We start from the raw sequence: 17150 nt of genomic DNA on the forward strand, positions 1-17150 counted from the left end.
AGTAAAAGTTGAGCCAACTATAAACATCTGAAAAAACAAACAACTTTTTAAATAAATGCACTACCTCCCCACATCCCCCATGCAAAATGTGGTATGTGCTACACAGGTTGTCAGTGGGAAGTTTCTTGTTCAAAATTCCTTATAAAAATACAGAAAATAAATAAATCCACCTTTCCTTTAGCATATTCTGGTGTAAACTGTCGTGTATTCTGCTAACTGTATTGTAACATACATATTCAAAACAATTATGGAGTACCATAAAGCTCCATACTGTCTCCAATGCTTTTTAACATCTATATGAAACCGCTGAGAGAGATCATCAGGGGATTTGGTGCAGAGTGTTATCACTATGCTGATGACACCCAAATCTATTTCTCCATGTCAACTTCATCAAGTAATAGCTTAACTTTCCTAAATGTCTGTCTGGAGGCAGTAATGAACTGGATGAGGGAAAACAAACTGAGGCTGAATCCAAGCAAGACAGAGGTACTGTGGGAGATCAAGACTTAGGAAGTGGTTTAGATCTGCCGGTTCTAGACGGGGTTGCACCCCACAGAAAGACCAGGTACGTAGTCTGGGAGTACTTCTGAACCCAAACCTCTTCCTGATTTCTCAGGTTGAGGCAGTGGCCAGGAGTGCTTTTTTTCAGTTTCGGTCCATTTCTGGAGATAAATGACCTTAAAACAGTGGTGCATACACTGGTAACCTCCAGACTTGACTACTGTAATGCGCTCTACGTTGGGCTGCCTTTGTATGTAGTTCAGAAACTGCAGTTAGTACAGGATGCTGGTCAGGTTGGTCTCTGGGGTTGCTCAAAGAGATCATATTACATCCATTTCAAAAGAATTACACTGGCTGCCAATATGCTTCTGGGTGAAATACAAAGGGCTGGTCATTACCTATAAAGCCATTAATGGCTTGGGTCCAAGATATTTAAAAGAGCACCTTCTTCATTAACTCCACTGCCTGTTAAGATAATTTCGGTAGGTCCGGTTGAGGTTGCCACCGACTCAGTTGGTGGCGACTCAAAACCGGGCCTTTTCTAGAGTTGCCCCAGGACTCTGGAACACGCTTCCTAAAGAAATTAGTTTCCCCTTCTCAGAATGTTTTTAAGAAGGACCTAAAAACATACTCAGGCTTTTTGTTTACAGTTTTAAAGCTTCGGTTTTAGAGTTTTTATTGCATTTTAAATTGTTTTAATTATGTTAATGTTTTAATAAGTTTTATATTGTGAACTGCTCAAGGACTTTTTGTATGGGGCGGGTGTGTGGGCGGGTGTGTGTGCGTGTGTGCGTGTGTGCATGCGTAATTTGAGTGGCAGGATTGTCCATGCAAAATGTGGTAACCCTCTGTAAGTCAGTGGGAAGTATCTTATTCAGAATCTCTTCTATAAATAAATAAAAATAAATACATGTTTCCAGCTTTCCCTGAGCATGTTCTGGTGTAAATAATAGTGCATTGCAGCTTATGGGGGGGGGGCCTCCAAAAAAGGCCTTTAGGTACAGGCTCCAAAATTACCTAGATGCACCACTGGCTGTGGCACCTGAGCCGTAGGGTGGGTAGTCAGACATTTAACCCTTTTCCCTGCACCAATTCTTTGAAGCACATCACTCTCACACAAAAAGGCCCTATTAGAGTAGAACAGGGCTGCACAACTTTGGCCCCCCAGCTGTTGTTGGGCGATAATTCCCATTATCCCCAGCGACACTGGCCAATAAGGCATGATGGGAATTGTAGTCCAACATGTGCAGGAGGGCCGAAGTTGTGCAGCCCTAGAGTACAGGGAAATGCACATAGGCATACATACAGATATCTGAGCTTTGATGAAAGAGGATGATTTGCATTGAGGAATCTGCACGAGAGCAAAACGTCAAGTCCATCCCACCCCACCCTTCCACTCAAAACTGGGACGTCCTGCGGCTGCTTTTTGGAAGGAAAAAGAAAAAAGATGTGTGGAACTCCAACCATGCAACTCCCACATATTGTCCAGTTCAGCCTGCAGTTAAGCTTAAGGATTAGACTTAAGATCTTTTAGAGATTTCTAAGAGCCAGACTGTGGAGTGGCCTATATGTGAATGAAAGACTGATATCTTATAAGGTAAAGTGTGTGCCGTCAAGTTGATTTCGACTCCTGGTGCCCACAGAGCCCTATGGTTTTCGTTGGTAGAATACAGGAGGGGTTTACCATTGCCTCCTCCCAAGCAGTATGTGTTGATGCCTTTCAGCATTTTCCTATACTGCTGCTGCCCAATATAGTACCAGCAAGGATTCAAACTGGCAACCTTCTGCTTGTTAGTCAAGCATTTCCCTGCTGCGCCACTTAAGGTGACTAGACATCTTATACTTAGAATCAATTCAAAAGTTACATTACTGAAGGAAAGTTATGGTCAGTAGTGAATACTCAGCTAAATAATATCTTCAAATGTTAAGAAATGACATATAACCTGAAGCTGTATAATATTACCTTGGCATGAGCAGGTCCTCGTTCATTCAGAAGCTTATATTGAGGTTGAATTCTATTGAAACGGGCTAACTCATTTACCAGACACATTGGAGTTTTCTCTTTGGGGTTTGCCATGTTATCCTGGAAAGTAACTGCAAATAAAATTTGGCAGATATTTAAGAAACCTATTCTTTATGACTCTGCAGAAACAGTAACATTTATAGAAAAAACCCCCCAAAAAAACATTATTGTAAGATCAGGCATCCCATTAGGAAAGGAGTGCCATGTGGATTATGACATTTCATTAAGCTTGCATTTTGTATGTATTTCTTTTTTTTCACTTTACCCATATGCAATGCAAAATAGAAAGTTTTAGAAATTATGTAATAAGAAAAGTATCTGCCTATTCTACATGAATTATAGTATTGCTAGAAATTAAAATCTGATCTGTACTTGTCTTTGGTGGTCTATAAAAAGAAGTCCTGAAAGCAGTGTACACAGAAAAGGGAATAAAATTGTTCTGTGTCCCAAAAAGTCTAAAAAGATACACAAGGTAGGCACCAGCAATAGCCACTGGAAACATGCTGCCAGGGCTGGATCGGGACAGTTTTTTCTCCCTCGCTAAATGGAAGACTTTACTACTACTTTAAACCCCTGCTAACTGGGCAGAGTCACTTAATTTTAGCTTTGCTTGTCTTCTAAGCATTTCTATCTCTGCTCCCTCAACCATATGCTTGACTGGCATAAGATTTACTAAGATATTGCAATTCCCTCCTCAATCTTTTGTATGCATTTCCTGCACAAAATTCCACTGCTGGTTTGCTTTTGGAGCCAATGTTTCAGTGTATAAGAACAGGAACTGAATTTTGTTTAAAGGGCTACAAAAGAAATACCACTGCCTCTCAAAGGCAGGATGCCTCTGAGCAGGGGTGTAACTATAATAGGCCTGGGGGGGAAAGTTGTCTGGGGGCCCCCAGAGGCAAATCACATGACTGACTCCCACAGCCACGCACCCGCCCAGGCTTCCTTCAGTTGTATTTATCCTCCAAAATTGATGTGTCAAGACCTGGAGCTACCAGAACACTGTGTCTTTCTCTGGTACCATTAAATGATTTGCAAAATCCACCATTTACAAAACCTTTAAAAAATAATTTAAGATGAAAATTTCACTATGCTTTTCATACCGCTATTTAGCCTCATTTAAGATTTCTTTACTTCATGAGCTGAGCTTCGGGGTGGGGGGGCGGCATTTTAAAATCTTGTCTCTGGGCCCACTCCAACCTTGCTACACCCCTGCCTCTGAGTACCAGTTGCAGGGGAGCAACAGCAGGAGGGAGGGCATGCCCTCAACTCCTGCCTGTGGCTTCCAGCGGCATCTGGTGGGCCACTGTGAGAAACAGGATGCTGGACTAGATGGGCCTTGGGCCTGATCCAGCAGGGCTGTTCTTATGTTCTTAAAAGGACAAAGATATTTTGTTCTGAAAGGAAAGAGCACTTGGATCTCTTCCTACAGAATTAAGCTTTTCTCTAAGAAGTCAAAAAAGCTGTCATTTTTTGTATGTATTTCTTTTTTTATTTCAAGCATATGCAATGCAAAACAGAAAGTTTTAGAAATTATATAATAAAATGTATTTGCCTATTCTATATGAATTACAGTATTGCTGAAAATTAAAATCTGATCCGTACTCTAGCTGGGAAGATGTGTGTTTTCAGCATTCCTATACAGCCCTGAAATCCACTTCAGACCTTGAGGCTCAACAAAACATTTCTTAGAGTTAAATTCAATTAAATAAACTAAATTGCATAAATTGTGCTCTTTGAGTACATCTTTTATTGTCATCATCGTAATGTGCTTATTTGGAAAACTCTAAAGTTAATAACATAATATGAGAAATGTAACAAACAAACCACTGCCTTACCCTGTGAGTTGCTAGAAGGCATTGAATCCACCAAACCAGTTGTAGACGTATTACAGTCAACCGCTGATTCCGGAACAGACCCATTCACTGAGGGCTGAATCTCTGCTGAACTTGTTGCTGTGATTGATTGGGATAGCATTGCTGGAGACAGGGAATGCCCAGAATGGTTTGGTGTGGTCTGCATTTTTACTTGTTTTGTGTGGTGTTTTTTTTAAACTAAAGAGAGGGGGGGGAAATCAATATATTATTTTGTGCACCCTTCCACTCCATGACATCCCACATACATAAAGGAGCAACTCATTTGTTCTGTTCCAAAAAATGTCTTACATGATACCCTAACCATTATTATTATTATATTTAACACCACTCTGGCAGATGCCACTTTAATTGTGCTGGCATCTTTAACATCAGCCAGCCTGAGGTCATCTGCAGCTAGACTCCCATAAATACCTCCACCTATATATATATAAATTGTAAGCTAATCTGAAAGCCTTCCAGGCTGAAAAGAGAGCTACAAATGCAATACATTGATTGATTGATTAAGTGCTGTGATGTTGGTGTCGACTCCGGTCTTGCCTTGAAAATTAAGAGGGTGGAAAATATCACAAGCTGAAGAATAAGAGGGCAGAAAGTAAAGGTAAAATGAGCCATCGATGTCAACTTCTGGCGACCACGGAGCCCTGTGGTTGTCTTTGGTAGAATACAGGAGGGGTTTACCATTGCCATCCCCTACACAGTATGAGATGATGCCTTTCAGCATCTTCCTATATCACTGCTTTCCAATATAGGTGTTTTCCATCGTCTGGGAATCATACCAGTGGGGATTCGAACCGGCAACCCTTGGCTTGCTAATCAAGTCATTTCATCACTGTGCCATTAGGTGACATAGACCACAATAAATACATATACAATAAGTCCTCATCCAGTAATTATATATCCAGAAATATAGTAAATCCTTATCGAGCGATCGTCTAGTAAGCAGCAGTCGGATTGGGGGTCTTTTTGTCCAACCTTGTTAAGGACTTGCATACAGGCTCTGGGTAGGACAGAGCACTCCGACCCAGCTGCTGCTTAGCACAAAATCATTACTGGCACCTTCAACCTTGTTTTTAACTCTCACACACGAGCAGAAAACGGAAGCATACACCGCTCCTGAATTCGAGTAGGAGGCGTCTCCTACTCTTTTCATAATTGTATGAATGAGCCTAATGTCAGTCCTCTGCAAAACATGGTTTACAGATTGCAAACCAATGTCAGGGATGCATGAACTCACTCTCTTTGTCTATGCGGAAGACTCACTCCACTCTTCCCTTGTTAGCATTATATGTGTGCCATGCTAAACATGGTTCCCATACAAAATTTGAAACTATTGTTTGAATCTGGCTCTGTAAACCATTGTTATGAGTGATTCTGGTTATCATTAGTTCTCATATAACATTGAACTGTGGTTAACACCAACAAGGGAAGTCAGATAAAATTTATTCCAGAGAAGGACATGGAAGAACAAAAAAACATTTGTGATACTTTCTGCCCTCTTACTCTTCAGCTTGTGATGCTCTCCATCCTCTTAATTTTCAAGGCAAGAGAGAAACTAGTTGACTTGTAAATTTTACAAATATTTTGTTAGGATCCAAAGGATGACACAACTAGTTCTGTGTGCTCAAGGTTGCTTTAAACCCATGCTACTTATACAGCAGCCCCCACTCATGCCACATAACAAATTACTTTGAAAGTGAATTTAAAAAACAAACTAACTAACTTTAGTTGATTAATTGGCTGGGGCCAATTTTTAAAATATGGCAGAGGAGACAAGATGTCTCCAGTCTCAGTGTAGGCCTCAAGAAGTGTAATTTTGAGGTTATTCTTCCCAAGGAACAAACTTTCCCACAAGGAAGAAACTTGAGACAAATATTCAATGAGACTAAACATACTGGCACATTATTAACTTTCTGGGTGTCTAGTGTCAAAAGAATCCCAGAATCCTAAGATTTACTTGGAAATATATTCCATTAACTGCGAACGAACTTCAAAATCTGTGCACGCCCCAGTTTATATACATTATCATTATCATGTTCAACCTCCCTGTGGCCCTGCAAGGCACACATGTCTAAAAAACATAGGATCCTCATGTTGTAAGTTTCTCTGCCCACAGCAGCCAATGACAACACACAGGAATGGGAAAACCTATAACAAAAATACTCCTAGACACTGTTGCATGTAGACGCCACAAGAATGCAGTTTTTGGCAGAATTGAACTACAGGTTAAACTCTATAACTGAGAGAAATCAAAAGACAGATGGCTGGTCACTCTTGGAAACAGCTTGCTTGATAAGATAGTTCTTACAACTGGGCTTGTCAGGGGCATAGCTAGGGGAGAGGGGGCCCGTGTTCATCCCTCTCTCTGGTGGCCCCCCAGAGTGAGGGAGATAATGAAGAAAATAGGGAGGGATGGAGCTGGAGGGCCCTCAGGAGCTGGGGGCCCGTGTTCTTTGAACCCGTTCGTTCAATTATAGCTACGCCCCTGGGGCTTGTATTAAAAGACTGGTGTGCATTGTATTAAAACCAGTTCTTATTTTCAGAGAGTGCATTCTCACCTAGGCTGCAGTCTCTCAAACAGTTGTTTACTCCAGTAGTAAAACATTTCATTTCTGTACTGTCTGCACTGCCAACTCAGTTTGCCCTTCCCTGTGTCAATAATGCAAACAGTACAGAAACACTTTTCCACTGAAGCTATTGCTGGAATAAGGAGTGTCTTATGAGAGTGTAGGACAGACCTTGTCAAATTTTCTTTGGATCTAGGCTTCAGACAATGAACTCTTGACAAAATTACCAGACTTAGTGGCAAACCCCAGGCAGGAGGATAGGTAAATGGGCTTCTCTTTATCCCTTTTACAAGTAACATATTTAGAACAGCAACAGGGCTGCCTGAGACTAATAGATATTTTATATTTAATAACTCTTCCTCTGAAAATCCTGGTCTAGGTGCCACAGTTAAATTTCTAGGTGCCACGGCTCTCTGGAACCCAAGATTTGTCAAGCCCTGCTGCACCCTTACTGCTAGTTAATCTTTCCTATTGTGATGCTCTGTGTTTCAAATGGGGATGTATGAAGGAATTCATTTAAACTGGGTTCATACTAAGATACTCATATCAAGAGATTAGGGTGGATGTACAGCCCAGTACTGCGGCTCATTTAGTACAATAGCTCCTGTGTCATACTGGAGATGTTGGTGAGCACATTAATTATCATACTTACAGCAAAGTTCTAACCATATTTATTCAGATGCAAGTCGCATTGATTACAGCCCTAATATGCAAGTCCTTAGTTGCTGGATAGAAAACTAGTTTTTATGGAGGGGAAATGTAAGTTTGAGAAATGATCTCACAGACTGGCTGCTTGGAAACCACTGAGCCAAGCACCTAAACAGTACACACTGTGATTATTTCTTCAGACCAAGCAACATCCAGACCTTTAGTAGAGAATGCTTCATTATCAGAAGTTCTTTCTGTTCGTGGAAATAAAGATGTACTGCTGCAAGGGCTCCTGCCCTTAGAAGGACCCCTTGTGTGAACACAATTCTCCTTCCATTGACGGAAGGAGTTTATGACAATGGACTATCACTTTGCCAAAGATTTGGATGTTGCCTGGCATGTCTGAAGTTCACTGCCCAAGCAGTTAGATGCAGACATCAATCCACAGGACTATCACTTTATTGCATATCAAAGACATACAAATGAGTGCTACCAAGATTAAAAAGGCAGGCTTTACTGACATGAGGAACCTTTTACACTGGAATGGCTATGCAGAAGACAGCAGACTGATCAAGGAATACACATCAGCAGGAGTGTAGCAGGGTTGACAGTGGCCTGGGGAGTGGATGGGCCGCTGCTGATTCGCCGATGAGACGCATCAGAAGCATGTCAATGCATTGCATGGGGGGAGGGGGTGCACATCTAGCAATGGGGCACTTACACACACTCTCTCAGACAGCAAAGTGCCTTGATTTTGTTTTATTTATTGTTAGATTTTTATACTGCCTTTCATTAAAACAATCTCAAGGCAATTTACAAAGTGTTTAAAACAATATAAAACTATTAAACATCACAACAAAAATATTAAATACACAAATATAAATACATAAATGTAATTAAAAGTTTTAAAAACATACACAATGAGACCATAAAATACAGAGCAGGAGCAACAAAAACAACATTCATATAGAAGCCTGAGTAAAAAGCCAAGATTTTACTTGCTTTCTAAAAACTATGATGGAGACTGAGGAGCAGATGCCCACTGGGAGAGTGGGCATTCCAAAGACTGAGGGTAAGAACTAAGATGGCCCTGTCCTGCATGTACAGCAGCTGAGTCTTGCTCATTGTCGGCAAAAGAAGCAGAGCCCCCTCTGATGACCTTGTCGAGTGGGCAGAAACCCTTGGGAGCAGGTGGTCCAGACTTCCAGGGCCCAAACCTGTAAGGGCTTTAAAGGTCAAAAACAGCACCTTGATTTGGACCCAGAAGAAAACTGGCAGCCAGTTAGTTCTTCAAAATGAGTGTAATATGATCGCAGCAGGCAGCTTCAGAAAAATCCCTAGCTGCTGCATTTTGCACTAGCCACAGTTTCCAAGTATTCTTCTAGGGCAGCCCCATGTAAAGCGTGTTACAGTAAACCAGCTGTGATGTGACTAAGGCATGGGTAACTGTGGCCAGATCTGCCTTCGCAAGAAAGGGACACAGCAGGCACACTAGCTGAAGCTGTGCAAAGGCACCCCTGGCCACCGCCTCCACCTGAGCATCCAAATGCATAACCAGGTATAGCAATACCCCAAGCTGTGCACTTGTTCTTTCAAGGTGAGTGCAACCCCATCCACAACCGGTCGAATCCCCTGATCCCACTTGGCTCTCCTATGGACCAATAGCACCTCCATCTTGCCCTGATTCTATCTCAGTCCAGTCCATCTTAAGCCCACATCCAACCCATCACTGCCTCCAGCCCCCAATTCAGCACACCCCTAGGATCAGGTGATAAGGAGAAATAGAGCTGAGTATCATATATATATTTCTGACAACTCAGTCCAAGTTCCCAGATGACCACTCCCAGTGGTTTCATGCAGATGTTAAGTAGCATGGGGGACAAAACTGAGCCCTGTGGGACTCCACAGGCCAATGGCCAAGGAGCCAACAGTAGCCCCAAACACCTCCTTCTGGACCCTCCCTCCAAGAAAGAACTGAAGCCACTCCAAAGCAGTACCTCCAATCCCTATTCTCAAAAGGCGGTCCAGAAGGATACCATGGTCAATGGATTCAAACGGTGCTGAGAAATCCAGCAGAACCAACGGGGATGCACTCCCCGTCAAGCTCCCAGTGTAGGCATCCACTAGAGCGAACAAGACAATTTCAGTCCCATATCCAGGATGGAAGCCAGATTGAAAGCGGTCTAGATAATCCATATCATCCAAGACTCTCACCACCACATGCTACCACCTTGCCCAAAAAGGGAAGGTTGGAAACAGGTCTAGAGTTGTCCAGGTTGGAGGGATCAAGCTAAGGCTTTTTTAATAATGGTCTTACCATAGCCTCCTTGAGGCATGGTGGTATCTCGCCCTCCCTTAATGAAACATTGATTATAGCCTCCAACCATCTGCCTGTACCCTACCTGGCAGATTTTATTAGCCATGAAGGGCAAGGGTAAAGAGTGCACTATGTTGTCTGCACAATGCCCAGGATCTTGTCCATATCCTCAGGCTGCACTGTTGGCGAACAAAATGCTCTACTGGCTGGGAGAGTAGGAATAAGTGCCCCATTGCTGGGCACATACCCTTTGCAAAACATGTCAACATGCATTTGATGTATTGTCCCAAGGGTGTGTGCACAACAACGGAGCCTGGATGCACTGCCAATCAGTCTCTCCTAGCCAGCGATCACTTGAGTGAAGCACTCACTGACTGAGAGAGACCAATGGTCAACATGTCCAGTTGCTGGTTGCCGAGAGGAGAAGGGTGAGGGGGCCCTCAGGTGACCCCCCCCCCAGAAACTAATGGCCTGGGGACATCCCCCTGCACACATACGACAGTATCTCAGTTCAATATTGTATTAAAGTAACCTACACCGATGCGAAGCTCTATTCTGTTAGAGAGCAGAACAGGTTCACATTACAGATTTGATGAGGGGCCCCTTGATTTCTGAAAGCTGCTAATAACCAATACCAGTGAAAAGTGGACACAGCCTTATATTAGTAGTATTTTTATTTTAAAAATTCAGAATGTGATTAGCTGTCTGCTAAGAGTCTGTGTGAATTTACACCTGCAAGAGAGTAGAAACAAACTCCTTTCAAATTAATGCTGTAAAGTGCGGCAGCCTTTAGCAAAAAGAAAGAAAGGAAGGAAGGAAGGAAGGAAGGAAGGCAGGCAGGCAGGCAGGCACATTTATAGCATACCCCAGAGTGTCCAGTTATGCACATGAGTATGCATACTTTCTGGAAGCTGCAACTTCAAAAGCTCTGTCCTACATTTTCTCAGAAATAAGTAGCACTGCCCTTAAAACACTAGAGTTGCAGGACAAAGTCTCTCTTGTCTCACAGTAGATATTCAGCCAGCTATATAAGATGACACATATTGGAAAGTCAAGAGCAACTGGACACAGACTGGGTATCAGAGAAGCCAGTGCATGTATCAGAGAAGCCAGTGCAAATTAAACACAATATTGCAATTGGCTCAGAGGAAATTCTGCCTAAATAGCCTTTAGATACCATCAGGCGAGACTTGTACAGAGCCACTGCATCTTGTACACAGAGAACAGAACCCATAGTTTCTTACCATTTGTCAATGAACTGCAGTGGAACCCTCTTGCTTTTTAAAGGCATCAAATATTTGATCAAGATTTTGAAAAATCTATTTGAAAAGTTGCTACTCAATTAAGTTCCCAACAGAGACAAATTAATAGTAGATAACCTTTACTGAATTGACTTTTGCTAACATGCAAGCACAAGTCTTTGTCTAAACAGGAGAGTGAACCCCACAATACTTTAATCTGGCCCAAGAAAAGGCATCTTTAAGCATTTCTTCTCTCTCAATATCCAAATTACTACTATTAGCTACCTGAGATAATACTTAGGTAAAATTGAATGATCTATGCCAAAGATTCTCAAACTTTTTTGTGGGAGTGGGATGAGGGGAGGAGAACCACCTGAAACTTGCTTGGGGTCTCAATGGGCCACTATTTTGTTGTGTTTCTCACACACACACACACACACACACACACACACATTCAAGTGCAGATATTCTCAATCTGAGAACCTCTGGTCTATACAAAGCTGGCACAGTGTAGCAGTTATAAGTACAAACAGAAAAATCCCTGCTCCAATTAGGAACACAGGAAACTGCCTTCTACCGAGTCAGACCATTGGTCCATGGAGCTTGATATTGTCTGCACAGACTGGCAGCAGCTTCTCCAAGGTTGCAGGCAGGAACATCTCTCAGCCCTATCTTAGAGATGCCAGGGAGGGAGCTTGGAACCTTTTGCATGCAAGCTTACAGGTGCTCTTCCCAGAGCAGCCCCATCTCCTAATGGGAATATCTTAGTCCTCACATGCAGTCTCCCAATCATATGCAAACCAGGGTAGACCCTGCTTAGCAAAGGTGACAATTCATGCTTGCTACCACAAGACCAGCTCTCCTCAGTTATGAACTCAGTAGATCATATTTACTTTAGATCATCTTAGGCAAACCAGTATCTCTTGGTGACAGCCCCACCTCTTACATTGTCAATATGGGGATAATACTGACAAAGTTTACAAGATAACAGAAGGACTTATGAGATAAAGCATATGAAGTGCTTTAGAAACTCTAGGGCTACAATCGTAATCACATTTACTAGGAAGTAAGACTCATTAAACGTTTGTAACTCAATGACAATGCATCTGCATGCAGAAGCTCTGAGTTTCCCAGGCAGGGCTGGGAAAGACACCTATCTGAAAATGTAGAGAGCTGCTGCCAATCAGCACAGACAATACTGACCTAGATGAACGCACAGTGGGTCTTACTTCCAAATACAGGTGAAACTCGGAAAATTAGAATATCGTGCAAAAGTCCATTAATTTCAGTAATGCAAATTAAAAGGTGAAACTGATATATGAGACAGACGCATTACATGCAAAGCGAGATAAGTCAAGCCTTAATTTGTTATAATTAATTTGTTAAAATTAGAATATTACATGGAACCAAGAAGGATTGAAGAATAGAACAATATCGGACCTCTGAAAAGTATAAGCATGCATACGTATTCAGTACTTGGTTTGGGCCCCTTTTGCAGCAATTACTGCCTCAATGCGGCGTGGCATGGATGCTATCAGCCTGTGGCACTGATGAGGTATTATGGAAGACCAGGATGCTTCATTAGCGGCCTTCAGCAATTCTGCATTGTTTGGTCTCATGTCTCTCATCCTTCTCTTGGCAATGCCCCATAGATTCTCTATGGTGTCAGGTCAGGCGAGTTTGCTGGCCAATCAAGCACAGTACACTGTATACTTTTCAGAGGTCCGATATTGTTCTATTCTTCAATCCTTGTCTTCTTGGTTCCATGTAATATTCTAATTTTCTGAGATTGTGGATTTGGGGTTTTCATGAGCTGTACGCCATGATCATCACAATTATAACAAATTAAGGCTTGACTTATCTCGCTTTGCATGTAATGCGTCTGTCTCATATATCAGTTTCACCTTTTAATTTGCATTACTGAAATTAATGGACTTTTGCACGATATTCTAATTTTCCGAGTTTCACCTGTAGATGTCTGTAGGATCACATGGCAGGGCATTAAATAAATGACTGAAGACATACAGCAGCAGCAGCAACAAAAACAACCAAGACATATTGCAAGGTATATTCTAGATGTGACAGTAATTTACAATGAGTCCAGTATTCAGCCAAACAAGAATTCAAGCAATGCTTCTTCAGTAAGCTTCCCACCTTGCTGCATGGCAGTTCCCCATAGTTTAACCTACATCTAAGAAACTGGGAAATGAAGAAAGAAGCAGGATCGCTACAGGCAGCACTTTCAATTGGCCGTGAGCAGGTGGAGGGCGGCTGTGCAGCCCAACACAGCTTTCACCAGGTGCTGCTGCAGCCTCAGAGCGCCACCAGAGAGGCACTTCCTCCAGGGACCGCCGTGGGGGTGGGCGGTGACTAACGAGCAAGATGCCGGTTTTCTACCAGGCAACGAGCTGCAGGTGGAAAGAGAATCTACTAGCAAGTCAAGAGTTCAGCCGCACAACAGAACTCCAGGGTCAGGCCTTTCAGCTTCTCACGCGTGGGCTTAAGTTGCTTCCTCTGGAGAGGCCACCATCCCTTATTCCAAGACACGCCAATTCCACTGCACAGGGCAGCATTTCCCTTCCTGCCAGAAGTCCCGACCCTTCTGCGTGCCCCTTTATTTCACGGTCTCGTTTTCAGCGCAGGGCGCAATCCCGGGTGCCCGCCTGTCCCCAGCTAAAGAGAGCCGACTCGGCGGCTCAGGACGGAGTCCCCCTGACACGCACCCCATCCCATCCTCCGCACCGCCCGCGAGAGGCGTCCGTGGGGCAGGCAGGACGGAGACAGAGGCTGGTTGAGGTGCAGCAACTCCTGCCGAGCAAGCCAGACGAGCGCTGCCCGGCCTCAGTTGTTGCCTTCTACCCCGGGAGCTGCTATCACCGCCGCCGCCGCCGCCGGGACAGAGGTGGAAGGAGAAAGGAAGGTGAAGAAGGAGGCGAAGGGAAGCGCGCTCCTCTCTCCCTCTTCCCCTCTCCTCCCCATACTGGCGGCAGCGGTGGCGACTCCCGCTTCTGCTCAGCCTGGCGCCGCCGCAGCGACTCTTGCTGCAGACGCCGCTTGCTGGTGTTGCCCTGACCCTCCCGGTGTCCCAGCCGGGCCCGTCCGGGCGCCCCCCGCGGCCTCGGTTACCTGGTTCCCAGGGACACTTTGGAGACGCCTCCAACATCGGCAAACACTAAAGAGAACTGACCCCGCCGCCGCGCCTCGGCCGCCGCCGGCCCCAACCAACCGTTTCGCCACCCCCCGCTGGCCGGGCGCGACACCAGGTCCGCAGCCACCGCGGCCCTCTCCTCGGCCCCCGCGCCAGGGCCTCAGCCTAAGCCTTCCCGGCCTATCCGCCTCCCGCCTACCCCGGCAGAGGCCTCCCCGTGTGGAACCACAGCCATCGCTCCCCCCCTCTCCTGATAGCACAAATGGCCCCGTCCGCATCCCCTTCCCTTGCGCCTCCAGAGCGACGGAGGATATTCCCCGCGCCCCCAGCGGTAGTTCTGGGCATTGCCCGGCTATTCGCGTGACCGGGGAGCGTCGCCCGCCGGCTGGAGGAAAGGGCCAAAGTGCGTGGTGGGAGAGAAGGGAGACGCAGCTTGCGGACTTGGGCCCGCTTTTGACACCCATTTGGGCCGTCTCAAAACAGATCCATCAAGCCAAAAGGCTCTGCGCCGTTTTTGTCCTCCGCCGCCCCACCTATACTTAACTGAGGCCTTTAGATCTGACGCTGCAAATATCGGCACAGGCACCCAGCTTTTCCCTTAATAGCACTTAATTGACAATTTTAATTGGTTTGGGTTAAACAAAGTGCAATCCTGAGTCATAGAATAAGAAACTAGAGCAGGATTGGCCTGGAATCTCCAGGAATCAGGATCAGTCTCCAAGTGGCTACTGAAAGTTTAAGCCTGGAGATTAATGGCTTGATAGCATATAAACTATCCATGAATAGCTGCAGAGTACAACCCTCTGCATAACTAGCTAAGCAGGGTACAGTACCAACCTATGCTGGACAAGAAGACAGAATTAGGCCACCAACAAATCTCCGATTTGAGGCTTTAAAACAAGCTAGCCTAAAAATAAAGTCACAGACTGTGCCTAGCAATACCCCTTAAAAATCATTCCCAAACAATGTCATTGAGGTATAAAAATTATATCAAGGGAAAGTATCAAACCAAATTAGGGGCATGGTCGAACTGTTTGTTCATTATTTCAAGCAAGTTTAATTCATATGACTCAGCAGTGGTATAAAGGCAACTTCTTTTCATCTTCATAGAGAACAGGACAGAAGTATTTGAGCAGATACTACATAATTTCACCACAAAGTGTCATTTGTTTCAATAACCTTTGTCACTATTGACTACACTTTAGAAGCAATCCAAGTGGGTAATGGGTGTAGGGGAGGCTAGGTTGATGTACTGGGTAGTTCCACATGACTATTGGGAAATCAGCCAGGAACCAGATTCCCAGGGAGTGCATGCTCCTGGCAAGTGTGTTGTTTGAACCTGCTCAAGTCCTGTTCCTGTGCCACATTACTGAGATTTTCCCAGCTTCTTCTTCTTCCCACCTTCAAATCTTGGTTATAAAAGTCATGAGAATTCAGTATTGTGGTGTGGGAATTGGACTGGGGGTGGTGGGTGTTATTCAGAATACACCCACCAGGAGCATGCACTGACCAGGAAACAAACTTTTGGATGGTAATGTAAAGCCACCTGCATATTTAAGCTAGTTCCAACAACTGTTTAAGCAAGCAGGCAGGATTGACAATTCTTGAAACAGGAGATCCTGAGTCTCTCATTTGATTTTCTGCAGCCTTCCTGGTCTTGTTGATTTTGCAGGCTGATGATTGTTTAATGTGTCTCAAGCTAGCAACACTACCATAAAAATTAATTAATGCAGAAAATATTCCTTGTCAGAACTATAGAAAGTCCCAGTACTAGTTATATTAGCAAGTCACTCTAAACAGACCAGGCACCTTCTCTCTTCAAAGTAAATAAGTTATTACTTCTCCATAATTATCTCAACACCATTCTAGGTGGGAAGAGACAGGACGATGACCTTTCTTTTACTGCCATATTCTTTTACATCTTCATATATTATGAGCACCCCTTCCCAGAGGCATAGCTAGGGAAAATAGCGCCTAGGGCAAGCACTGAAATTGCGCCCCCGTCCAAACATCTGACACCCATCTTTCAGATAACTTTACCATAATATCAGCTGAAAAATACAAGTCAACGGAACATATAACAAAAGGACCACACGTGTAAAGAACAAACCAAAACCAGCAAACAAACCGTGTGCAAACAGCAAATATATATAAATATGCAAATTCAAAAATTAAATAATTATATTTTTAAATATATGTGTCTTGGATTCCTTAAATAATTCTTTAAACTCTTTAAATAAACACTAGAAAATGTCCAAAATTGCCCAGAGCACAGAATAATGAAGATGGTAAAAATACCAGTCTTGCAAAATCAGTATGAAGGACTGTGATGTAACAACAGAACACCAAAACAATTTCACTATTTCCCAAAGTAGTTGGCAAAGAGAAATGCGCTGTAATGATTGTCCGATACTGCCACCCAGAACAAAACTCATTCCTCACAGAGATGAAAAAATTAGAGGGACCACTGGTCACAAGGTCATAATTATTTCCCCCACATGCTCCTATCTGGGAGCAGCGTAGCAAGATAGAAGTGTATTAGAAAAGCAAAGGTGGTGACATTGGTTCAAAAGTCAGAATCCGGATTTATTTGGTACAACAGTTTTTGAAACATTATATGTAATATAAATCAGTGTCAAATATAATTTTATATTATGGCCTAAAGTGTTATAATGGTTTGGCAGTGGAAGTTTGGATTTTGCTGGAATTTTACCATCTTCCTCCCTCACCTGATCTATCCTATATGCCCAGTTGTCTAATTTGTTTAGCAAATATTAACTTCCCAGAAAAGAGGATGTGGGCAAGACACATCATATTTGCTAAAGAGATAT

At 43.6% G+C, this 17150-nt stretch overlaps 1 protein-coding gene across 3 annotated transcripts in view; it reads right to left on the bottom strand.

Annotated features, from left to right (window-relative positions):
* STAU2 (staufen double-stranded RNA binding protein 2) overlaps nucleotides 1-14586 on the bottom strand; it is a 229865-nt gene extending 215279 nt beyond the window's left edge. The window contains exons 1-3 of one of the 3 annotated variants that reach the window (XM_053244517.1): nucleotides 14298-14586; nucleotides 4363-4578; nucleotides 2465-2595 (exon numbers count right to left, since the gene is read on the bottom strand). In XM_053244517.1, coding sequence (XP_053100492.1) covers nucleotides 2465-2595; nucleotides 4363-4546 — 315 coding nt within the window. In that variant the 5' untranslated portion in view covers nucleotides 4547-4578; nucleotides 14298-14586. Of the gene's footprint in view, nucleotides 1-2464; nucleotides 2596-4362; nucleotides 4579-11174; nucleotides 11821-14297 lie in introns of those variants that run through there. The other 2 variants (XM_053244520.1, XM_053244519.1) reach the window with 2 other exon arrangements.
* Nucleotides 14587-17150: the final 2564 nt, after the last annotated feature.

The sequence above is a fragment of the Hemicordylus capensis genome, chromosome 4, assembly GCF_027244095.1.
Source record: "Hemicordylus capensis ecotype Gifberg chromosome 4, rHemCap1.1.pri, whole genome shotgun sequence".
Taxonomy (NCBI): domain Eukaryota; kingdom Metazoa; phylum Chordata; class Lepidosauria; order Squamata; family Cordylidae; genus Hemicordylus; species Hemicordylus capensis.